We start from the raw sequence: 27,055 nt of genomic DNA, 5'->3' as shown, positions 1-27,055 counted from the left end.
ATCAGCAAGTCAGCACTCTTATCCTCCGCTTGTGTTATCAGTAAGCACCTTTTGAAGGGGATGTGCTGCTGCTCGGTACACACACACACACACACATACTGCACACACACACACACACACACACACACACACTCAAGCGTGCAGTCATTCCCAAAACACACTCCGGGGGGTGTTTGCTGTTACTTTATTGCCATTTTATTTTACAGCATCACTTCAACATTTGCATTTTCTAGTATATAAAAAACCCAACATGATTGTGATGTTTAAAAACACATAAAATACAAACAGCAATAATTATATAATTATATAATTATATAATTAAGTTAATCATACTATAAAATGTACCTAGAAGAACATTTGTACATTTGTTTTTAGAAGATTGCTTTTTTTAATTAGGAAAGAAATCTTAGTTTAATTAATTTAACCATGAATTAAATGAATTGTTTGTGAAATATGTGTGAATTAATCCAGTATCATTTGTTCTTAGAGAGAAGGTACTACTTTTTCAAAATAGGAAAATCTTTTGTAGCTATTCAATGATGAACAAATAAAGTGGCAAAAAAAAATGGTAAGGCTTCCTGTCATTTCTATCTCATCCTAAGGAGATACGTTTTGAAATTTTTGAAATTGATCTTATATGTTTAGGAATTTTCCATTAATACTGAGTTTTGAATTTCTTCTCCTCTCTCCTATTTCACATTTTGCTCCAAGGTAATTGCTCATATGATGCAATAGATAGAGATGAGGTGAAAAAATGCCTGTGGAAAATGCATGTGCTCGCTGTGGACTCTCTTCTACAGCTATCTGTAAGAAGAAGGAAAGAGAAAAAAAAGCAACATTAAAGAGAAGAAAAAAGGGAAAGAAAAGAAAGGATAACAAATAGCCATGTCCGGATGACAAAAGGGAAGAAAAGCAGCCATGGATGAACAGATCAGCAATATGAGATATAAGAAAGAGCGTGATTGATAGAGAACGCTAAAGCACTGGCTGGAGAAAATGAAAAGTTGAGTGAAAAATCTGCCGATCCTAATGGCGTGATGCTGAGCTGGCTGGATTGGTCACCGTGTCCTCCAGGAGAGCAGAACATGCTGACAGAGAGAGAGAGAGAAAGAGAGAGAGAGAGAGAGAGTAACCAGCTGGCTGAGGGAGGAGAAGACCCTCAGGAGCTGCCTGAGGAAGAGGACTTACAAGGAGAATTATAATGGTTATAGTGGTCGTGCTACAGTTGGCTTTCAAACAGGATTTAAGATTCTTGTTTAAGTGTATGTGTGTGATGGAGTGTGTGTGTGTGTGTGCGTGTGTGTGTGGATCATGTTTCAATTACATCAAATTAACACTTTATCTTGGGTCATACAGAAAGGGAGAGAGCAGCATAATGGCAGTACTGAGTCATGTCTAATAGTTTTTGTAAATTATAAGATGAGTCTTTAATAATAATATAATCCCAAAAAAACATATGAAATCCATTTACACACACACACACTTTCTTTAAAGTTTTCCAACACAACAAAAAAATGCATGTAATGAAAAAATTTTTTGTAAAACGTTTTAAACCAACTGAACAGTAAAACACCAACTAAAACAAACAATAAATAAAAAGAAAACAAAACAAGCAAAACAACAACAAACCAAACAAAAATATAAAACACACAAAGCACACTGTCCCAACAGTTCATAGTTCATATTATGAACTAACTATATACTATTTTATGTCAGATTTTTAAATGTATGTATGTGTACAATTTCTTGGCTATTTATTGCAGTTACAGGTGGGTTTTTTATGATTATTATTACTGCACTTATCACACACAAAATACGCTTTTATTAAAAGTGTTATTAGACTTGAGATTATTGAGAGGTCTACTTGTTTTTGAGTTGTTGAGGTTTGGATTTAACCCAATTCAAGTGAAAGTCAAAAAGGCTAAAAACATAACTATAATAAATAAATATCACCTATAAAAAATGTTTAGTATTAATCTACTGTGATTTTCCACCACAATAAATAAAAAACAGACTCCCTGGCTATGCTTCATAGATCATGCATGTAAACCAGCCTATTACATTAACCGTAAGTAGCAATAAATAATTAAATGAAAATATATTTAAATTTTTCCTAAGACTTATTATAACCTAATAAACTTTTCAACTGGTGCAGTATTGTTATGCAGGCCAAAAATCTTAGACAAACACATAATATGTGACAATCAAGTTCTCTAGTTCAACTTCTATTTCTAATTCTGTTACTTAGATCACTTTGAATACTAAATAAAAAAAAAGAAAAGATGTAGCTTAAATATGGACCTCCATAGTTAAATTGAGTTTTTCAGTTTAATGTTAATGCACAAAAAGTGTCCACTGTGGTCCTTTCAACTGTAAGTTTGTTCATTTTGCTGTGTGAACAGTAGACTGATATATAAGCATGTGATCTAAGGCACAGTCTAATGATCCAATGATAAATAGGTGGGCAGAGAACACAAGTACAATGTAGGAGTTATACACGTGGCTGCCGTGTCACAAACCGTGCTCTCTGGGAGAAGCAGAGATCTGCAACGTAAAACGCCAGGTTGAGAAAGCAGAACACGGTCACAACAAGCTGGCTGTCCCATGCGCACTTTCCCCCAGGACAGCCCTGAGGTCTGAGCGGTGTGCCATACTTCCTGTCGAAGCATAACACGGGCCAGGTCACAGCAGCGCTCATGTACAGAAGCACCGCTGCAAATGTGTAGAGCACTACAAAACGGTCGAGCGGCAGATTCAGGAAGGTGGTGCGTCCAAGCACATTCATTGCCACCACCAACACTGTCACAGCAAAACACAGCACAAACACTGCAACACAGTACACGGTTGCTGCGTGACGCCAGAACTCACTCCCATTAGCAAGAGTGATAAAAATCGCACAGCCGATGTAAGCCTGCAACACCTTCAGAAGGCCAGATGGAGTGGACATATACCCGGCCGCTCTTGTTGATTTGGCCCGGGACAAGGACACTTCAGCGATGTACGCCACGAACGCTGCCCAGGAACATACAGTTACAGCTATCCGGAAATTTCTGACCTCGCAGTTATTATATGGACACTCATTGCGCACAAAGTAAACTGGGTACACAATGGAAGCTGTGAGATAAAGCAGAGCAGACAGTGCTGCCAGGGTCACAGTCAGGTTCTCCCAAGACACAGGAAGACATGAGTGAAGACGTGTGACGTCCAGAGCAAAGATGGCTGCCGAGAGACCGAAGCAAATGCTCCACGCTGCCATGCAGAAGATCCCATAGACGGCACTGTATCCTGCACCGTGAACCACTAAAGAGATCACGGTACACCCAAGAGCAAGCTCGGCCAAACGGACAGCACCCAGAGGGGACAGTACTGCTGTCTTGTTTAAATAATGGCCACCCTGGGGATTCATACTGGAGTTATTCTGCCACTTGGATTCAGGGTATTTCAAACTTGTGTTGTGTCTTTGATTATAGTAGACTGTTATATATAAGGTATGTCAGGTTGTCCAGGTGATGGTGGGCACTTCCAGTGATGGTGACCTCTGGCTTTCTGTTGTCCGTTGCTGTCAGTGGGAGTTTCTGTAAAACTTGCACCCTTTAGATGCTCGGGGTGCTAGCTCTTCCTCGTGGGCATGTAAAGTATTTCCGTCTCTATTTTGGAGTACGTGACTCACAAACTGTCACATACAAAACCCTTCAAACGCCTGAACGCGGTGCCTTTAATCGTAGCTGATTCAAACCTCAGAGTTCACTACATTACAATCTACTACTTTGACTGTCTCAGTTCAAATCATTAGGAAGCATATGTAATATTTACCACACAAATTTCTTCTGAAAAGTCCAAGATCTGTATGGAGTGGGTTCCTGTGATCTCTGCTCTTCTGTGATCTCCAGCAAATCACCATAAAGAAATAAATGATCCCATGTGAATTTACAAATCTGGATATGTATCTTTGTCCGAAAACAGTACAAAAGAAACGGAACGAGTCATGCTAGGTCTTCTATCTCAGTACCCGAGTGGCCATGTGCTGGACAGCAACGAAACTGAAGATACATAGAAGGCAGGAGAAAGTTATTTAAGCTGGGGTGCGGCAGGGTGTGGATGCCTGAGGGTCGGTATGTGTGTCTGGACAGCAGGATGAGGGCAACAGGCACCTGACCCCGACATTGTTGGCGGGGGGGATGACCAGAGTTCACCTATAAATAGCAGTGGTAGTCTCCACAAATGATCAGGGAAGGATGTGAAGATATGGGAAGTTATGCAGTTGTACTTTAACTCTTTGACGCAACTGTCTGAGTAGACTAGAGTCCAGACAGGTGGCTGTTGATAAGACAAAAATAGTGTACAGTAAGATATTCCATCTTTTTGGATATAATTCTGCATTAATTTTTTTCTGTGAACATTTCTGAATGGATAAACAATTTCATAATGTATGTGATTTTCTTCATACACAGCCATAAGAAAATCTTTATTTATATATATATATATATATATATATATATATATATATATATATATATATATATATTCATCGGCTTTATTCGAGGTAAAGCAACAGAGTGGCGATGACGATGATACCATCAGCACAAATACAGATTTAAGCTCAAACTACTGCTGCATCGCTTTCTTTTAGTAAAGATCAGGCAAAGGCTAAATCCCACTGTCAGTATGTAATTAGAAGGCATTTTTTTGTTATGTAGGATATAATTGACCAACGTGCTAATAAAAGTAGTTTCTACTAAAAAAAGAAAATCAATGCCGAGTTTCATAGATGAATTATAAATACTAATATCCAAGTCAGTGAAGGTTAATTCGTTACTCCGAGTTCAGATGCTGAAAAGTTCATCTCAAGGATTTATTTTTACTTAATATACATTTTGGAGTCTGCTGCCATCTTGTGGACAAACTCATTCTTTGCCATAGACGCAACAGATCACGACGTCTAGCACCTGTAGCATACAAAGTGGCCAAATATTTAAATATAAAAATTCAGTGTTCAGACAATTCTCATAAACTTACTTTTTCAGATATGATCATGTTTTTTTTTTTTCCATGACACAGTAAATAATCACCAAAAAAGAAATGAAAGAATTAAAAAGAATACTCACTCTCAGTGTTGCATATGCAGTCATCTGTTCACGTCTTGTAGTAGGTTTGAGTTTTGTGGTGGTGGTCAGACAGCATATTTGGCTCACATAAAGAATCAGAAATCTCTCTGGCATATCCAGGTTTCAAAGGAATCCATTTTATAATTACCCAAAACTTTGATTCATTGAGTTTAAATATTCAACAAGAATTGTGCCAGGAATCTGGTAAAAAAAAAAAAAAGTCTAGTTTTCAAAATATTAACCAACTTGGTTAACTTGTTTTCTGTAGCAGATCCTAGGATCATGCATTTTAATCTAAATTATGTAGCTGCTCAGGCCATCCACCTATCAGTCCATCCACATTTGGACTCCATAGATGTTTGATTTTATATACCTCTCCCTGGCTTAATTATCGAGCCAAACAATTTTCTTAATAAAAAAATTGCAGATCAAGAAGAATGTTTAAGGATAAATAGACAGAGTTTGTTCTACTGGGTTCACATTTAACACACAAGTAAACATTCACAAGTAAATGTAGTATCATGAAGTGCAATTGGGGGGAAAAAAAACACTTCAGATTGTCTTGTCACAATTCAGGTATGGTTTATGTAGGTGAATTCCCCTGAGTTTTATGAAAACACCAGTTCTCATAAGACAGGTCATTTCTGTTGGGAGAGCACCTCTATTTTACTCATCCTGATGTGAACCACAAGCCCTGCATAAGAAACTTCATGTAGTTTTACAGTCTGTTACTTATTTAGGCCACCTTCTCTCTTCTCTTGCTCTCTCTTGGCTCTTGTTTCTCTCGCAGCTGAACGCCTGGCTGCCATCCAAAAGGCCTCTGTTCCTATCAGACAGCTACAAATGGGAGCATACCTATGCATGACAGGATTTTATGAGCAGTGGATTCCCTCCTTCCTTGTCCTCCTTGCACCTCTAGAGCGTTACACTCACTCAACAATCCTACTCCCGCCTCAGAAAATCCTCGCTTCCTTGAGCTAGCTAAGGTGCTACTCAAGGTCTCACTTGCAACAATGGAAATTCTAACCTTTACTAGTGAAGTAAATTATACCCAAAAGCAGTTCACTCTCTGCCTGTCTTTCTATATAGGAGTTTATTGAGAATTTCTCACTGGAAGCCGTGTTCCCCCTGCAGATGTTTGATTGCTGAACAGAGAACCCAGCTAATTACTTCCTCCAGAATGACTCACTGGGAAAGGATGCTCATGTCTGAAGGCATTTCAATCACTCGCTGAACCCTGCCAACCTTCTTCCCTTTCGATTTAAAAATATGGTATTCCCTACTGCTGTTCAGATTAACCTTTACCCAAATTCCCCATGTTGATCTTTATGCTTGTCCTTTTCCAAACTGGGGGATCATTATCTACACTGACGATGCATCAAGAGTGCACTGTTACAACCATTAAAGATTTATTAATTTTACAGCCTAAACATAATTTATAAGGTGAAGCATTGTGTTGAGACATTTATTTGTATTACTTTCATTTTTATAGGATATATTTAGTGTCAGAATCTAGTGTGAATACATTTTGGGAAACAGGAAAATTCTCAGGACAAATGACTTTTGTGTTTTGTTAACTCCAAGAAAGAGCACATATAAATAAATATATATATATATATATATATATATATATATATATATATATATATATATATATATATATATATATATATATATATGTGCTATATGATTTGGTATAAAATAAATAAAAAACTTCAGAACATGCTGTTATAGGTAAATAATTCACTTGAAGGTAGTGACTCCATTTCTCGTGTCATTTTTTTACTCCAAACACAGCATTTTGCATACTTTGTTGCATTGCAAAAACTGATAATATCCATTCACAATATTTAGCACTGTGAAGCTGGATAAATTCAAGTTTTAAAATATAAATAATACTTTGTATAAAGTATACATTTTACTTTGAAGGAATGCATTAACACTGGTGTGACTTCACTTGGCATCAATGTCCATACTCCCTTTTCTTACTCCCATGTGTCATGATGCAGAAAAGTGATGTGATCCTAGCAAACAAATAAGACATGCCCTGTATATCTTAATTAAAAGGTGCAAAGTGGACTTGTGGAAGCGTGTTACTCCATGCCAGAATAACGGATACATGAGCTTTGTGTGTACAAAAAACAATTTTTAAATTAGTAGGACTTGAACTCTCCTTGTCCAGAAAAGTCAGTGAAACTGTAGAACAAATGCTAATGCACGTCCTACACAATTATTATTGATTTGACTTTCTAATAAAGTTTCCGGGATCACATTCACATTTTGTACATTGATATACATTGTGCCACAATTGATTTCATTATTGTAATTTACTGTAAAGATGAGTAGTGCAAATGCTCTAAAGAAGTCTCTATTCCACACCATTAAAATAAGTGTTCTTTTAGTTCTGAAAAATGAAATAGATTTAATATGTATTATTGTATGCACTGTGCTGCTGCTACAGGATTTGCTGATTGGGTAATTACATTAATGTCCATGTGAAGAGATGTTCCTAATAAAATGGTTGATTTAGGAATATATACTGTACAGTGCATTTATTGCAGTGTTACAACCTGGAACTGAAAAAGACTTAGTTTGGCTTGTGTCATTAATCTATATAAAAAAATTGGCATTAATATTAAAGTTAAGAAAAAAGGAGTTTCACATAATAGATTCGCGATTGCAAAAATACTCGTCTTCATATTGCAGTGAAATCTCTAAACAACATTTTTGGGAAGTCACATGGTCAAAACCTAACACTGTCAGTTGGTTAATCAGATTAAGGTAATCACTTTATTTTGCCCCCTTGTAGAAGAACAGTGACAATAGTTTGTCTTTCAGTTCAATAACAGTCCTAAAATATCATTTGATTAGAACTTTTAATGGGCCTCCCTGAGCCTGGTGTTTAATACCCCTAGTTACAATAAAGTATATTGTAGTATTTATTGAGGAAATAGAAGACCAGCAAATTGACCATTCAAGTGACTATTCAACTACTAGGCTTTACACGGTATAATAATAAATAAATTATGTTCATTTAACAACAAATATATGTACTATTACAAATATCTTTTGTTTCTTGTGTGGTAGTGGTCCATTTTTTTTTTTCAGTAAAAATAATACTTTATCACCTGCTGTGTGACAAGGCAATTTGAAAATGCTTGAAAGGTCACCAGAATCCAGCTCACCATATTTTGTTCTGTGAAATAAAACCAATTTTTATATATTTATTTACAAATAAATCACTTTTCTCTGCTAAGGAAGAAAAAGCTAGCTCTCTTCACTAACCATCAGCTAGGTGTCAGTGCTGTTGCACATGTGCAGTTGATGCAACTGGAAATGCCTATTGGGATTTAGTCAATACGTGGTGACGATTTTAGCTCTGGTAGCACTGTACTAGGGAATGTTTGTATATTTTTCAATCGAAATACAAGGCCTAAGATTGACACCTGCATATCAGCAGCCTACATTTTCATGGTGGACTAAATTGTGCCTGCTTTACACTTCAACTTAAAGCAGCGACGATCTTTATTAAGTGACTGCACTTGTTTGACGCGTTTGCTGTTATGACAATCGAAGCACCGTGATGCCGTTGCGTAATTAGGCCCCCACTGAGTGTCACTCAAACTTCCTGCCTGGAGGAAGCATGGTTAAATAACAATCATTATTATATTAAGTCTGTCTGGGTAAAACACACCGCTAAAAAAAGCAAATGATTTTTTTTTTTTTTGGGATGGGGTTATCAAGACCGTTCATCCGTATCCTCTTCCACGGTCACCTGCACATAGGCCTCGAGTTCACCCAGCAGGTGCGTGCAGCATGGGCCCTTTCTCTACCACTCCCACCGACTCTTCAAAGAGCTGAGCACAGCTGGAAGTAATTAGGGGGCTGGATGGGGAAGGAGGGTGGGAAGAGTAGGGCATGAAAGGGGCGGTCAGCTAGTTAAGGAATGACAAGTGCCAGGAGCACCAGGCTACCCCCTCTGGACACTTTGATGTTCTCTCAGATGGGCAGCAGGGTAGTTTGGTTTCTAAAAAGGAAAGAGGAACGCGAGTGTTTGTGTGTGCTTTTTCGGAGCAGTAAGCCTGTGAACATCAAAGCTACCTGAATAATACGTTGAAAGAGAGGAGTGGCCAAAAGGGAATGTTTCTGAAGGATAGCATCCATCTTAAATAGCATTTTCCTTATTAAGTAGAGAAATGGGAAAATAACTCCATTATTGATATCTGGACACACAAATGGTACTCATTATGTAATATGAACGCCAACATCGTTCATGCTGTGTACTATACTTCTGTGTTATACACTTTTCCTTTCTTTCAGCTTATCATATTAATGATTTAATCATCCAGAACTGACAGAAAATGTCCACCATTTAATATTTAGGGACAGTTTGTTAGCAGGGGTGGCGCTTTCAGGGTGCGTCAGTTAAAATCAAGTGTTTAAAACACCTGCTCAATTCATTTGAGATTCACATTTGATCATTTCCTTATTTTACTAGAAAAAAAAATAACTGCTCTTTTGGCATTTATATGTGCAAAAACTAAATATACAAATAATAACTAAATATATGAGCAGTTAATACATTTCCTGGCAGTACAGAGACCATTAAAGCATTACATCACACAAGCCTAGTGTATACCAACATCCAATGTCCAGTTTTGGATGGCACCGCAGGCTCAATCCACGGAATACTGAAATGATTCCGACTGCCATATTTAAGTTTTAGAGAATTTCTATCACAAGCAATTTACCTTTTTTGGTGGATACGGATGCAGCTGCAGCTCACTGGCTGAAACGAACACAGAATCCTTACAGACCAGAAATCTCCCCTAAAATATACTGACATAAGGTTTATTCTCTAAACAGTGTCCTGCATTCAGGACGCACATTCTGAATATATCCGAAACCTGGTCGATACATAATTGACCCAGATATATTTGGGAAAACTGTATTAAAGAATAGAACAACAGTAATCAATGACAGACTGACATCTCAGCTTTAATGAACAAAGCATCTTATTAATCATCACAGAACGATAGGGCTATTTGCATTGGCAGCTATGTGCTTTCATCATCTTGTTTTTGTTATTGACATCAAGGGCTCTCGGTGGACTCGCCTACTAAAGAAGTCAGCGTCCAGTCGTCTTCTTCAGGGTCGTTATTTCTTTCCTAAAAAAAAAAAAAAAAGTTAAATAATAGTGTTAAAATAAATAAATAAATAAATAAATCAATCAATCAATAAATCAATATTCAGCAAACAGAATTCTTACTAATATGAATGAATAAGAAATTAAGAATCTGTAATAAAAATGAAAATCAAGAATAAAGCCTAAAAATAGACTTTAAGCATGCAGCAGTTATTTCAAAGACAGTCACTACCAAATACATGCAAACTGTAATAAAACAGATGCACTGTAAGACAATCCACAGCAGTCTTCTCTCTCTCCTTTTTTTTTTTTTTATATATTGACAACCAGTTTGATGACAATTTTCAACAGTGCTACAAACATTTAGTTGGACGCATCCACTCTACTGGAACAGACACCCAAATAAGCTCTTATAAAACCTGGTGCCGGTGCACAGTGTTTGAAAACACATGGTGAAATGGTTATGCCAATACAACTGTTAAACATTCGGAACTTCCAAGACATTCTTCCTTCTCTTTGAGTTTTTTTTTTCCATCCCTGAAGACAAAAAGGCTGCACTGCGTGTGAGAATCGTCCAGAAAAACACAATAAAGGACAATAAAAGACACGAGAACACAAAACGGATCATTGACGGAGCGCCACCGTGACCACAGCATAGCACACAACAGATGGGGAGGAGGCCCCGAGTTGCTTCATGTGGCCGAGACTCTCGCGGACTGTACAGTGATGTGGTGGAGGAGGAGGCAAGCAGGAGAGAGAGAGAGAGAGAGAGAGAGAGAGAGAAGGAAAGAACCCATTGTACTGTCTTATCTCAGGCAGTAAAGTGGGCAGCTTGGGTCCTTGTGGTTTGGAAAGATGAATAAGAGGGTCAGCGAGGAAAACTGTAGGTCTGGTATAGATTACTACTGCTGAACACTTTAAGCTCTTTTGGATGCCTGATCTGCCTACAAGTTATAAAAAGTAACAAAACAGAACAATTACAAAAGTCCTCTTGCACCATTAACGCATTAATATCTTTCATGTGATATCTGGCATTTATAAGTTGTGATCAAATTATTTTGTATCTCCAGATACACATATGAGCTACACGAGTAGGGGATGTCAGGCAGATGATATGGCAGAAGAAGGGTGGCAGAAGGATGTTATTATTGCAAAGAGTTTTGCGAACCAGCCAGTTGGGAGCATAGTTTGCAGGCATCAGTGAAAAATAAAAAAATAATTCAAATGTAATAGCTTAGATAACTTATCAAAATCAATGATTTTCATTCCTGAATAAGGAAAAGCCACTACAAAATATTTAGCATGTTTTAACTGAGAATAGATGTGATCATGTGATAGGCCCAGCAATCGCTTCGGAGTCATACTCTTCTCTAGAGTACACCTGCCTGAGATCCTATCATAGTGTGACTCAGGCAATCTCTGGAATTACTGTGAATGATGTAATCAAATTCCGGTCGCATTACATGCTGTATCCATTTCAAATGTAACTCAATTACGGTGTGGCCACTATTATTGCTAATGTTACTGTAAGATGCATTAATAATTTGAGTAGTTTAAAGTTTCCTGAACACACCTGGCAGCTTGAGCCATTTGGGCACATTTGCAGGGTCTGTGCGAACAAGTTTGGGTACTTGGCTTTGCTCATCACTGGGGCTCTCAGGCTTCTTCTGGCTTTTGAGGGCTCCATTAGACTCGGTGTGCTCAGGGAGAGGATCCTCATGGGACAGTGAACTGGATGGAGCTGGAGACCTGGGCATACATCTGAGAAAGGGGGGGATAATGGGAAGAAGAAAGATTAAAAAATGAAGGGGGAGAACAAGATTAAAGGGGAGGATATCAAACATTTAGAGAGCAATAGGAAGGAAGAGAGGGCAGAGAAAGAAAGGGGCTTAACGAGATAAGTTCCGATCCTTTGCTTTCAAAAAAAGGGCTCTCAGGCTGGAGGATGCATTTAGGATTGTGTGTGTGTGTGTGTGTGTGTGTGTGTGTGTGTGTGTGTGTGTGTGTGTGTGTGTGTGTGTGTGTGTGTGCACGCGTGTGTTGGAGGGTTAACTCTGCCTTGCTGACTGCTTTCATGTGAAGGTGAAGAGAGTAAAGAGGTGAAAGGGCATGACCTCCTGAGAGGCTGCTGTTATTAGAAGCTTCCTGTGTAGAACCACTTTAGTGCAAACATCTTAATCTTTCCGGCTACAAGTATTTCCGCAGAGTGGGACACCAGCCACCTGCTGCTCCTGTACCAGCATCCATAACCTTCTCCAGAGAGAAGTCTCATGCTGTACCAGACGCAGAATGCCTCGGAGGTCATGCTTCACACAGACTAATAACCATGCACATCTTTTAAGTCCATGCTGACAGGAACAGTTGATACACTCTATAAAATCGATTAATAGAGACGAAACATTTCACACACCACGACATATTGAGGACGCAATCCAGCATGCTTCCAGCTGTCTGTGTCAAATGATATTAAAATATGATATGTCAAATAAAAACCATGGAAAAAAGTTTTTTTTTTTAGGTGTCATTTATGTGGATTATTATTTTATTTTCAAATCTTCTTCACTTCTTACTCTGAACAATTTTTGAATACTTTATAAATTTTTTTAGTTTTTATTAGACTAACATACAGTCCAATGTATATCAAATAGTTTTTACACAAAACACAACTTCATTAAAAATGTCACAAAATAAAACGTAAATTGAAATGTTTTTAAAGCATAAGAAAATATAATAGTGTAAAAACTCTCTCTCTCTCTCTCTCTCTCTCTCTCTCTCTCTCTCTCTCATATATATATGTATGTATGTATGTATGTATGTATGTATGTATCTATCTATCTATCTATATCTATATATCTATATATCTATATCTATCTATATATATCTATATCTATCTATCTATATCTATATCTATATATATATATATATATATATATATATATATATATATATATATATATATATATATATACACATACACACACACACACACACTGTATCTTCTTTGTAGATACAACAAATAGACAATAAATAAAAAGATAGTTTCTCTGCATCATTAAAAATGTTTTTAAAATTACTTTTTTGAAAAGAAAAGCTTAGGGTTCCTCTAACAGCTCCACCAGAAGCACAAATCAAAGAACTCTACTGTTCCTAGATACTAGACTGTACTGCACAAACCAATTGGGTGGTGTGTTTTATATTTTCTTATTAAAAATGACTTTTATGTATTACTTTGGCTTGACATTTTACAGAGTTTCCACAAAGGGCAAACTCTTTTCTGAAAACCTTTCTAGCTTTAACTTCCATGAAAGGTAAATAAACGTCTCCTTACATATAACTTCTCCATATCAGCATCTACACTACTCTTCGTGCAAGCAACAACCATATAGGTCCCTGTGAATATGCAGTCACTATTGAAACAAGCTATGGACAGAGCCTGTTTAAAAAATTAATAATTTGGTGCAATCAAAAATGTGGTTTACAGCAAGTGCTATAAAATCTAAACAGCATTCCAACAACACAAAACATTCGAAATAAATGCATGACACTGAGTACATCTGACTGTTACATTAAGTCATCATCCTGACATGTCATGCCAGGCAGCAGCAGGAAACAGCTTTCTCTTTGAAATGAATCCTAGAGAAGGGTTTACGTGTGTGTGTGTGTGTGTGTGTGTGTGTGTGTGTGTGTGTGTGTGTGTGTGTGTGCCCTGATAAAGGAGTGAATGAAACAGGTGGGAGGGAATCGTGTTTGTGTGTGTGATGGAGCAGTGATACTAGGAAATGAGCTTCTATCTTTAGACAGGAGAGGACGAGGGGAAATATATTTGTATGAGTGGTGGTTGGGGGTGGGTTCGAGGAAATGAGGGCGGAATGGGGGTCATGAAGGTGTGTGTGAGGAAGGGGGCACCTGTGGTTTCAGTGTAATACTCCCATTTGGATTGAACCTCAAAGGCATTCCTGCCAGGCCAATGACTATCCTTGCGCAAAAAAAAAAAAAAAAAAAAAAAACCCAGCCACCATATAACCATATAGTGATGGAGAGAGACGGAGAGATAGAGAAAGAGAGTTGAAGCTATTGCACAAGCTTATTTTGAAACTGTAGCGACTAATGCTGGTGTTTGCGAGTGTGTTTCAGATTTGAAGGTGGATAATCAGTCAGGACCAAATCCACAGTTTTAGCTTTTTGTCATGTTCACACTTGGCAGTGCGGATGATTGTGTGGGTTGTTCCCGCTTTTAATCTTTCATTTAAGCAATATTTTGGCCAAATGTCTTTTTTTTTCCTGGCAAAACTTCCTTAAATTAGTCAAGACAAGTTCAATGCCAGAAGTTTGTTTCTATGATATTGCACTAGAGATTTGAGGCTCAAGTGAAGCTTGCTACATGGTTGGAATTTTCAAACGGGCTAATTTTCGAATAAGAGTCCGTGGACTACCAAGAGTCAGTGAAACGGGTTCAAGATATTTTAATTTGTTACCGAGGTACAAATCGGACTGTTTAACTGATTATTTAAATTTAAGCAGGTTAACCCAAACCCCAATTACCAAGAAGTCTAGAATCCAAAGCCAATCTTTAGGACGAATGTTAGAAATAAGGTAGAGCTCTAATACCCAGTTAAAACTATTGTTTAAATAGTTGAATTATGTTCTTATTTAAAAAAAAACAACAACTATAAAAGACAGAGAATCTTTCATTTCTATTTATAAACCATCGTCTCTTGCTACAGAATGTTTGCGTACTCATGATTTACTTTAAAACATACTCAAACAAAACCTTGTCAAGTTGTTCTGGATCTCAGAAAGTCTTGGTTGTGTGGATGTAATAGAGAAAAAGAGGCATCTTGAGGCTGAATTATTTTCTTCTGTAGTACAAAGTTTGGTACCAGTAAGTACAAGAATCAGTTTAGTGGAGTCACCCAAAGTTTGAACCTATAATTTTGTATTGTATGTTAGAGATGATTGGGAAAATAAAATTATAAGTGTAATTATAAGCATGCAAACAAACTTACCAGTTTATCGCTCTGGTAGAAAACTAACAAAAAAAAAAGCTAATAATGGACTATGTTAAGATTCGGGGAAAAATTCTGACATTTTTTGGGAAAAAATGTTTCTTAATTGCATGATGTTAAACATGATGTGTGTTGCTGTTTCAACTTCAGTGTAACACTGCTTATTGATGTCTAGGTAAATTAGTGCCTATTAATATTACACAGTGTCTAGAATTGAAAAGAATATCATACCCAGAGATGACCTCATCAGCTTCAAGAGCAGAGACACAGCCGTCCACAAGATCACTGCGCAAATAGCACTCTGTGATAGACAAATACACACGATGACATGCTTTTCATTGACCTTGGTTTAAATTCTTTTGCTTAAATGACAAGGATGTCATTACTGACTAACTGCTTCAATCACAGCAGACTACAGCATCCACTAAATTACGACGTATCCAGTGACGGCTCTACAGTTACCCGGGATGCCCTCTGGGGAGAGGGTGCTTTCAGTAAACAGGATTAATTTGAGGTCATTGCTTTGGACAGAAGATGAAAGAGACAAACAAAAATGGAAGTCGCTGTGAACAAACCTGTCTGCACGTCTGAACCAAAGTAGATGAGAGCAGCGGGGAAGAGGTTCGCCTGGGAGAAGAGAGGGCAGACAGGAAACACAACAATGTCACGATAAACACCTTCACACTGTATCCAATAAACGGAACAATTACAGGACTAAAGCAAGGTAACACAAAAAGCCACAGGCATGATCGGGGTACAAACAGGAAGACACCAAGTGAGCAGATGCACAGTAAAGGACATTTAAAAAAACATTATATATACCCATGTTCGTTTAAAAACTCAGTGTTTCTTAGAAAACTCAGCTAGAAATCGTTTTTGCATATTAAATAACTTATTGTTCGCCAGGTCTACACATACACCTACCATAAAGAGATATTAATACGAATATGCACATTCCCCAACCCGACACACACCTACCCAAACTGCATTTGAATCGAAAAACATGACTGACTGCACTTGCCTTTCACTTGATCACTCCTACTGCTGGTAAATTTAGCAGGTTCATGCTTTAATAGGATGAAACAAAACAACAGCAGTGCATATTTTTCATATTAATTCATCTAGACAAAATGATAGCATTTATTATCCTGCTAAAAAAAAATCTTTGTGATACTGAAGATTAGTCAGGTAATAAAGCTTTAACCAAACATGTCAGATCACAGTGATTCGTAGTCGCATATTCCAAACTTGGGAATTAAGGAAAAACAAATGTCCCCACAGCCTAATATCATACTGAAACATACATACTGGTGTCACAGCATTGTGATGTTGGTTTAAAGTGAGAACATGGTGGCTACAAGCTAACTGAACTGACCTTTTCCAGAGAAAGGTGTAGATGTCCAAGGCAACAGGTGAACCCAGATTATAATACATTGCTAGTTTTAAAATAGAAATGCTATATCCACTCATGGGGAAGGAGGATGAAGACGCTTTGCTACATATTTTTTCATTTAAAAAAAAAGCAGCATCAGTACTGTTGGTTTTTTACACTCAATAATAAATTTACTACAGAAAGAAGTTACTTAAGAAAATACGTTGACTTTTTTCTTTAATTGTGAAAACCCATTTTCTTCCATTTTCATGAACGCAACTTTAATTTCTTCAAATTTTTATCTCACACAGGAGCAAGGATGAAGGCTGTAGCCCCCTGCACCGGCACAATAATGGGTAGAGCTATGTCCTAATTGCTATTATTAGGGCTCTTTGAGGGGGAAAACAATGTGTTCAAATGGGCTACCAAGCATTCTGTCCCCACAAAGCCACGAATGCCTCCTGTTTGAGCAGTGGAGGGGAGAGAGGGGCTGGTGTGTGTGGGGGGTTGTATCAAAGGCTGCCTGTGATGGGAAACATTCCTTCCGTGACATGACACAGAGTGATTAAAGATTCTGTTGTGTGCCTTTAATGCTTTTAAGTCCTAATAGAGGGTGACAGAGATAGAGACAGAAGAAAAAGAGACAAAAATCGAGAGAGGGGAACAGGGTATGGTGGAGGGAGAGAGGGAGGGAGGCAGCAACGAGTAGGTAATGGAAGTAAGATAGTAGAGAAACAAAAAAAACCCAAAGGAAGTGAGAATAAAAGAGGAAAAATACTGCTGAAGGTGTTTGTGTGTAAAAAGACATTTGTATACACGCACAGGCGCAGCCAATCAAACGCGCCGTGATACTACAAAGGAGCCCCCACTCTTCGAGAAGACGAAAACAAGACACAGAAAATACACAATAAAGGAAAGAATTTCCTTCCGTATGCCCTGTAATTAAACAAAAAGAGAAGAACACCAAAGGAGTAAGTCTATATACCATCTGGATACACAAAGAAAAACAGAGAAAAAAAAAAAAAATTTAAATGCAAAACGTCCTGTGGTCACTGCGATCTCTCGTGCAATGGCTGTTTTGGTTCTCGGCATGGCTTAGATGGTTCTCCGAGTGTGTGCGTTTGTGGGGGAAGCTCTGTAGGACACACATGTAGTGGTCAGAAATGAGTAAGTAAGCGGCTCCAGAGGCAATCCTTCGTTTTCGGAAGTAAAAAATAAAAAATAAATAAAGACCTTCTACATCAGGCATGCGTGTATGTATGCGTATTTATAGCTGCGTGTAAAGACATGGATAAGTGGCGAGTTCTGATCATTGCTGGGTCTCAAAAGACATAAGCCTTCAACATGCTGATTTCTGGGAAGCAAGTGGCCACAGAGCCACGCGCAGGCTTCCACACATTACTCGGTTACAAAAGTAGAAAGTTTGTTTTAGGAAAGTGCAGGGGGAAAAAAAAAAGCTTTTAGAAAAGGAAAAAGAAATCGCGAGCGTCTACTTAGAATCTTGATGCTGGTCAACAAGCTGGAGAGTTAGTCAGAGACAGAGAGGAAGCTACTGGACAAGAGAGAAGTGACTCTAAATAGCATCATTAGTGAAACAGATCTACCACTGTTTTTTTGCATCAGGATTATACCAGACATCTACCTTCTATACAACTGTCCCAATACCAGACTCATGAAAGGAGAGAGTGAAAAAGAGGAGGGTTGGGATCAAAGCACCCCCCCCATATGCCAGTTTCCACCTGCCTAAATGAAAGCCAGCTGAGGTCAGGGCAAACATGGAGAACATTCCGGCCCTTTCCTTTGAACAGAGAAGAGAGGTGCCTCAAGCCAGCCTGTCCTCTTCTATCCACATACTTGTTTTTTTTTTTTTTTTTTACCCTATCCACCACTCCCTCATTCCTGGTCCACCAAGTCTCTGATGCTAACCTAATCCATAAGTCCACTAAAAGCCTGGCCTTGACTCACATTCTGGAGTAGAGCATGAGCGAGAGGAGCAGTAGGCAGAGTACAACACCGGGGCCAATGCCCCAGTCCCAAAACGCTGGTTTGTATCAGATTTGCCATAATACTAATGTATCACTAATGTATTTTATGTTCCGTGAAACTGTATGATGTTGAATGACAGTTTGTGTCATGTGTTTATGAACCAGATCCACACTCTTAAAGACTGTCACCATTGCCTGTTTGATGTTCTGTGTAACTTGGCAACAGCTTGCAGAATGCTGGCTGGTTTACTGAAAGGATGAAACCCAGAACTCTGGGGATTGCATTATAAAAAAAAAAAAAAAAATATATATATATATATATATATATATTTTTTTTTTTTTTTTTTAAAAAAGGTTAATCCTTGGGAATGGTTACAGACGGTTGTGTGTATTAATTGTGTTTATTAATTTACCTAAATTAAAAGCCATACAAAATTAAAAAATAAAAGCAAATAAACTCCTGTTTAAAACCTGAACCAAACCAACCAGACAATGAACAACTCAAACTCAAGTACAAGAAGACAGTCTTGAGCATTAAAACATTTGTAGTGAACATCCTTTACCAAGCTGAATACAAATAAATTATTTGCAAGTTCTTTGTATTTACACAAACAGATTTTGGATCTTAGGAATTTGTGTAAACCCACAAACTAATGTAGCTTCATCAAATAAGTTGTACTAGTTCATGCAAATGTGTACAACAGTTATGTTGTAAAATGTTAAATAACTTATTTTAAAAAATGTTGTAACGTATGTTTCATTGTAATGACTTAAAAGAAATCTATAAATTAAAACATGGGATAAGGCATGCAATTCAGGCAAAAGAAAATATTATATTTACTTATCAACTACCTGTGGTAGCCAACTAGCTGTAATGGCTAAGCTACAAAGCTGGAAGATCTTTAAACCACTCTTAGGAGAGGCTCCAACACCATTTTTTTTCTATTTACTCTGGACAGTGCATTTTTTGTGGGTATCACTAAATGTCAACAAATATAAAATATCAACAATGAGTTGAACATGTTTGGTAATTTATGGGTGACTTTGCATTGATATGTACAATAACATTATAAATGCACAGCACTCACGCTGTTGTCAATGGAAGTGCTGGAAAAATCGCAAAAAAAACGCTAATGGTTGAGACCAAGAAATTTCCTGACCACTTGAACAGGTTTAGCTGACTTTTGTCTGTAATGTCACAGAGTCAAAAATAATAAGACCTAGCCATTATATATATATATATATATATATATATATATATATATATATATATATATATATATATATATATATATATATACAGTGCCCTCCACAATTATTGGCACCCCTGTTTAAGATGTGGTCGTGGACTTAAAAAAATTCTCCTTTTTTTTAAAACAACATAGAACCCAAATGCAAAAAAAGAGAAAAATCCAACCTTTTATTTAAGTACATTACTTTGGTGGTAAAAATCACACATTTAGAAAAGAAAAAACTTGAAATCATGTGTGCCACAATTATTGGCACCCCTGATGTTAATACTTTGTACAACCTCCTTTTGCCAACAAGACAGCACTTAATCTCCTCCTATAACATTTCACAAGATTGAAGAACACAGAGAGAGGATTTTGACCATTCTTCTTTGCACAATCTTTCTAGATCATCCAGTGTCCTGGGTCCTCTTATGCACTCTTCTCTTTAGCTCGCCCCACAGGTTTTCGATTGGGTTGAGGTCTGGGGACTGAGATGGCCATGGGAGGACCTTGAGTTTGTGACTGCTGAACCACTTTTGTGTAGATTTTGCCACATGTTTTGGATCATTATCCTGCTGAAAGACCCAATGACGACCCATCTTCAGCTTTCTGGCAGAGGCCATCAGGTTTTTATTTAAAATATCCTGGTACTTCAAAGCGCTCATAATGCCATGCACCCTAACAAGGTTCCCAGGGCCTTTGGAAGAGAAACAGGCCCACAGCATCACAGATCCTCCACCATACTTCACGGTGGGCATGAGGTGCTTTTCGGCATACTCATCTTTTGTTTTACGCCAGACCCACTTAGAGTGTTTGTTGCCAAAAAGCTCAATCTTAGTCTCATCTGACCAAAGCACACGATCCCAGTTGAAGTCCCAGTACCGCTTAGCAAACTCCAGGCGTTTCGTTTGTGAGTGTTAGTGAGAAAAGGCTTTTTCCTTGCATGCCTCCCAAACAGCTTGTTGGCATGTAGAGAGCGTCTGATGGTTGTTTTGGAGACTCTGTGACCCCAAGATGCCACTCTTTGATGCAATTCTGTGACGGTGAGCTTGGGAAATTTTTTTACTTCTCTTACCATCCTCCTCACTGTGCGTTGTGGCAAGATAAACTTGGGACCTCTTCCAGCCTTGTTTGTCACTGTTCCAGTTGTTTTAAACTTCTTAATGATTCCTCTGACTGTAGATACCGAGTTAAGGCAAGTTAAGGCGAGTGGCTATTTTCTTGTAGCCATTGCCTGACTTATGAAGGTCGACACACATCTGCCTTACTTGAATGGTGTGTTCTCTTGTCTTTGCCATGTTGACAAATGGGTAAGAGAATTAGGCCTCTGTGTCACGTCATATTTATACCCCAGGGAAACAGGAAATCATGAATTACTAATTAAAAGTCCCTAGATACCCTGACCAACCTTAGCAACTACAGAAAAATATATATAAAAAAAAAAACAATTAAATTTTTCAGAGGAATTGTTAGGGGTGCCAATAATTGTGGGACACATGATTTCAATTTTTTTTTCTTTTTCTAAATGTATGATTTTTTTTACCACCAAAGTAATGTACTTAAATGAAAGGTTGGATTTTTCTCTTTTTTTGCATTTGGGTTCTATGTTGTTTTAAAAAAAAAGGAGAATTTTTAGAAGTCCACGACCACATCTTAAACAGGGGTGCCAATAATTGTGGAGGGCACTGTATATATATACAAATAACTGTTATTACAAATTGTTGAGAAACACTTAACAACCAGGTGGAAATCCAACCAAATAATCTGCAAAAGGTGACAAAATAAATAAAGTCTGAACCTAAGATGAACTCTAGCATGCACAGTGGGAGTGGTTAAGGGGTCCCGTGGGAGTAAAATTTTTATTCATAATGGAAACCAAACCACACACGCAAGTGTTGATGCACACAAACAGATGTGGGCCTGCATGACCGCTCTATACAAAGCTCGACACACGACCGTTTACAAGCACAATCTGGGCCTCACCTGAAACAGAGTAGCAGAGGGGTCGTCCAGCTTGGTTTTAGGAGGGGCAATGACTGACGAGAGAAAACGACATTTGTACGCCTCAGCACACACAGAAACCACTGGAAATACGGCACTGATTAGTTTATTTTTGTGAATACTCACATAGGTAGAACAGCATTTCAGGATCCTGCAGATGAGTCCTTACAAACTGCTTCAAAACAGCAACTACAAAGAAAAACCACACAATTCTTATTTCATGTCACAGGACGTACATTCATAAGATATTGTTGGTCAAACATCTGGACACACTAAACAACATATACATTTTAATGCTAATGTCTCTGGGGGAAAAAAGGGAAAATTCAAGTCGTAAAAAAAATGTAGCAATAGCAGTAGGAAAAATATAGAAATGTCCGTGCGTAGGTGCGTCCAAATTTTGGATCAGTAGTTCACTGTATGTTTGCATCACCAAGTCTCTGATGTCACTGTATAATAAATGTTGTCTTCTACATTAAAATGGATTCTGATATTGTAAAAATAAATAAATAAATAAATAATTTAAAAAAACAACAACAACAACAAAAAAAAAACCACAAGAACCACAGACATTTTTTAAACCTCTGAGATGCTGTCTGGCTGGCTTTCACAAACAACATGAAGTAATGCAAAAAGAGCAAAAGGACGCAGTGAGAAGGCACCATTACTGTGTCATGTGCATGGCAGCTGGGCAAAATCTGTTTACAATCACAAATGGAAATTCTCATGAAATTGTACCAGTGTCACCTGCAGAACTAAAGCACTAAACTGCACAGAGTATGAACGCTCGTAACTCACAAACCTTCAGAAACAGTATACATCAATTCAAATTTCATGAAAACTCTCATTTTTACATTTACACAGGAAATGAATGGTCAACCGTATTGTTTTGTGTCTACCTACTAAGATCATAGTAAACATGTTCCGAGAATTGCTCATTTACTGTTTTCCTTTTCAGTCTTGTCAATGATAAAAACATTCAGTAAGACAATCTAACCTGTTTCTAGTGGCCTAAAAAACCCCTGAAGGACTCGTCTGTCAGGAAACTGAACTCGCAGCACCACCTGTAATACAAAATTAAAACAGCATGAACATGTTATTTAATCCTTATTTGATCGGTGAACACTAACAGGCCACAACTCCAACGAGCCCTAAGAAGAGTGAGCTACATGACCAGGAGAGCATGAAGCAGGCTCACCTTAGGATACCTCTCAATCTTCTCTTTCTTCTGCACTTCTCTCAAAGACTGAGTCATTAGAGGGGCCTCTTCCAACACCCTCCTGTGAGACAGAGAGAAAAAGAAAACACTGAAATAAAAAAAAGTGTTGCAAAACAGAAAAAAATCCCATAAAAAAACAATTACTGAAGCATCTGATTACTGATCCAGAGACCGTTAATAATATTCTGAGAATTACAGGCTGGTGTGTGGGCAGACATGAAAAGGAAGACAGCAACAGACAAAACCTTGTGGTTTCTTAATTTTATAGTTCACAATTAGAACCAATTGAGTGCCACAAACCATGTCATCAGCCTGTCTGATCCTTTAATGGAGCAATAGCGAACCCGCCACCAATTAAATGAAAGGGGCGGAACACCTTGGAGCGTCTGGATCCTACCCAGAAAATATATCACTACAGTGAAATGATTTTTCTCAGTGATACAGGATTTCAAAATAAGCCTTCAGCATTTATTCTGTACATGTGAAGTAGGTCCTTGTACATAATTGGAACAAAGCAAATATTAGATAATTTTTCATTGTGAATTTTTGCGAATGATGCATTTTTTAAATTATTTAAATAATTAATGATGTATGTAAAAACATGTATTTACATAACGTATAAGTGTATTTTTACCTAAAGAAAGTTCAGTGCAAACCTGAAAAATGTCAGACACCAGACATTTGAGGCAAATGTAAATTGGTGTCAAATAATAGTTTTTTTCCAGACTGTTTTTAAAAAAAATAAGGGTAATGTATTAAAAAAAAAAAAATATAAATAAATAAAAAACTTTATTTAGCAGACGAATACACACATACACACGGAAGGCAAAACAACAAATACCGCTGCAAAAACACAGAGCAGACACAGACATATACTACACAAAGACAGACAGACACACACACACACACACTGAGCAGATCAAAGGGCCGAGACAGAGATGAGGCCTTTGGTCACAGAAGCATGTCTGCTGCGGTAACACTCAAATGGTATTATGCACGCACAGCAAACAAAAAACATGCAACACACACACACACACACACACACACACACACACACACACACACATATGCGTGCACACACACACACACACATATGCGTGCACACACACACACACACACACACACACACACACACATCTCTGATTGTCTCACACAGCCTGCATGGAGACAAGCTTATAAAAAAAAATCCGAAAACATAAGAGAGAGATGTTTTTGTAGCGCACCACTGTGTGTGTGTGTGTGTGTGTGTGTGTGTGTGTGTGTGTGTGTGTGAGAGTGAGGTTGGAAAGCAGTAATTTAGAGCCAGAATAACTCTACTGCTTACAAATGAAAGCCTGTGTGAAAACTACTGCATGCATGGGTGAGAGGGCAAAGGTCACAAAACCACAAGTGCACAAACTTTTCTCAGCGTCCGTCCGAGTTTTTGATTCTTTGTGATCATACCACGATGCATGTCATCATGTTTACAGCTGTTATGGCATTATTATCAACCTAATAGGATACGGTCACAACCCCTTCACATTGTACATTGATAGTAAAGGGGGAGCTCAGTGGTTGAGAAGTTGGAGTTGTGATCAGAAGGTCATGAGTCCAAATCCCAATTACACTAAGCTGCCAATGCTCTGCCCTTAACCCAAAGCAAGGCCCTTAACCCTCAACTGCTCTATTGTATAAATGATATATAATAAACTCTCTGGGGATAAGGGTGTCTGAAATAAAATAATTGTAAAAAACAAAAAGGCGTGCAAGAAATTGTGCACTTAATTAAATCAGCAACGGAACTTATGAATTTATTATCCCTCCGTGCTACTGATTTACACACACACAAAAAAATATTTCTAATGAAACAAAATGCACACATCACTGTGATCTACATCAATAATGTAGCTATAGTGTACACTACTCAATCTGTGTTCCAATTCATTTCAAATTATTTTTGTATTGCACTTTTGACAATGAATATTGACTCAAAACAGCTTTAGACATGAAGTGGTTTTAAAGATTGTATAAAAAAAAGTGTAAAGTTTAATACATATAAGTTTATTCCTAATGAGCAAGCAAGTGTCTAGTGAGGCAAAGAAAAACTCCCTGAAATGGCATGAGGAATAAACCTTAAAAGGAACCAGACTTAAAAAGTGAACCCATCCTTATCTGGGTGGCACAGAATGTTCATTCATTACTGTACAGGTCATTGTTGAGGTGTGGAGTGATGGGTGCAGTGATCCTGAGCCATTGTAGTAGACTGTTAGTTACAGTCCAAATCAATCCTTATAGTGTTCCAATCCACAAGTCGCTTCTCACCCCCTTAATTAACTAGTGTGTACAATCCAAAGCTACCATAGCACACAGTCTCTGTGTCACACTTCTTTTTTTTTTTTTTCTTTTCATATTATAATTATAAAACTTGAAAACAGACAGCAATGCCAGGGGTAGAAAAAAACCAAAGTTAGCGCAGTGTCACTGTGGCTACTTACTCTATACCAGAAATAATGTTTGTTTTGCGCATGCATGAAAAGAATAAAGAATCCATAGCGCTAGCGTTAGCTGAAAAGCTAGATCGTTAACTACATCTTTCGGCTGGGGGGAAGAATTCAATGCAATGATGATGCCAAATAAATTCTGTAAATGTGTTCATCTTCTAATAGTATTAATAGTAGTGTTGAGTAATTCCATACTTAGTCAGTATGTTACAATTACTAAACAGAAAACAGTAGGTAATTGCCGTGTTTATTTTTCACAAATAAGTTTGTAGGCAGCATGCAATGTGTACTACTTCACACAACAATCCCATAATTCACAGTTAATTTAAAGACAATCTCATGAATATTAATACATCATGGTAAAATGCTGGAGCAGCATGTCACTTAACACACACCTTTCACTCTTCAGCTGTGAGAACCTCTTCCTCACGTCATCCACAGTCACCTCAAAGAACTCATCTGGCAGCTCCTTGTAATCACGCTGCCGCTCTGCTGCTGTGTCCAGGTGGAACACGAGTGGTTCCCTGTCCACTGGCTGAAGAATTAAACAGGTAGAAGGTAAAACACCACTAACGCGTTCGAAAATAATTTGTTAAATGATTTGTTTGATTTAATAATAATATCTATAATATTATTAGAAAATCTTAAAATTGACCATGTAAGAAGAATGTGTTCTTTTATCATTACAAAGCGTGAACATTATTAAGCTGCAATATGCAAATGAAGACAAAACCAGCCTGGAATGTAAGTGCTACATTATACAATTATTCTGGTATAAAGGTCTTTGTACATGTATGTGTGTCTAATAGCATACTAGTGTCACCAACCTCCAGATATTCCCCTTCCTCCTCCGAATCCTTTGCTCTGCATGTAGCAATAGAAGAATGCTGCAAACCGAAAAAGAGAAAAAAGAAGATCAAAGGCTAACAAAAAACAGAGGTCGAGAGCAACTCAAACGCTTTTCAGTGCTGTAACGCAAATTTTTGTTCTAGATAGAGAAGTGACAGCGCCGCTATTTACTATGGGTTTAACTGAGTGAAAAAGAGATAAAAGGGAAGAAATAGATATGAATGTTCCATGCGACTGGGAGACTCAGATTGTTTTCTAAGATTTGCCTCAGTGCCTGCGCATGTAGGATCATGTGCATGTTTGCTTATGTGTGACAATATCTTCCTTCTGCTATGGCATGGCGGAACAGACACAACAGTCACGAATAGATTATCCTTCACTGCCACAATCTTCCTGACACTACAGTCGATATTTAACATCAAAATGACCTCAAACTGAAACTTATAAAATCTTATTATACATAAAAGGTACCTGTTCAAGGAAGACATAGTTGAGGTGAGTTTTCCAAACAATATAAAAAAGAGAAAAGGGGTGAGTAACATGACCTTTTTAAAAGGTATTGCTGTTAATGTTCAGGTAGTTTTAAAACATGTTTTTGAGTGAAGCAACAAAAACATGCTCCTCCTTTCTTCAAGTTATAAAATCTCTACAGTGCTACAG

General features: G+C 37.7%; 2 protein-coding genes across 2 annotated transcripts in view; both read right to left on the bottom strand.

The window, feature by feature from the left end:
* Positions 1-2,295: 2,295 nt before the first annotated feature.
* Positions 2,296-3,772, bottom strand: LOC124391436 (myeloid-associated differentiation marker-like protein 2). The gene has a single exon (XM_046858004.1). The coding sequence runs from the start codon at positions 3,404-3,406 to the stop codon at positions 2,492-2,494; it is 915 nt and encodes a 304-aa protein (XP_046713960.1). The 5' UTR covers positions 3,407-3,772; the 3' UTR covers positions 2,296-2,491.
* Positions 3,773-10,078: 6,306 nt separating this feature from the next.
* The window catches only part of aspscr1 (ASPSCR1 tether for SLC2A4, UBX domain containing), a 31,077-nt gene continuing 14,100 nt past the window's right edge, over positions 10,079-27,055 (bottom strand). The window contains exons 8-17 of the mRNA XM_046857785.1: positions 26,374-26,433; positions 25,942-26,081; positions 23,046-23,127; positions 22,845-22,911; positions 21,974-22,036; positions 21,830-21,882; positions 15,833-15,884; positions 15,489-15,558; positions 11,825-12,012; positions 10,079-10,273 (exon numbers count right to left, since the gene is read on the bottom strand). Of these exons, the coding sequence (XP_046713741.1) occupies positions 10,263-10,273; positions 11,825-12,012; positions 15,489-15,558; positions 15,833-15,884; positions 21,830-21,882; positions 21,974-22,036; positions 22,845-22,911; positions 23,046-23,127; positions 25,942-26,081; positions 26,374-26,433 (786 nt within the window). The 3' untranslated portion in view covers positions 10,079-10,262. The remainder of the gene's footprint in view (positions 10,274-11,824; positions 12,013-15,488; positions 15,559-15,832; positions 15,885-21,829; positions 21,883-21,973; positions 22,037-22,844; positions 22,912-23,045; positions 23,128-25,941; positions 26,082-26,373; positions 26,434-27,055) is intronic.

The sequence above is a fragment of the Silurus meridionalis genome, chromosome 9, assembly GCF_014805685.1.
Source record: "Silurus meridionalis isolate SWU-2019-XX chromosome 9, ASM1480568v1, whole genome shotgun sequence".
NCBI classification, from domain to species: Eukaryota; Metazoa; Chordata; class Actinopteri; order Siluriformes; family Siluridae; genus Silurus; species Silurus meridionalis.
Note: the sequence above shows the minus strand (reverse complement) of the source record. Positions and strands in the feature narration are given on the sequence as shown.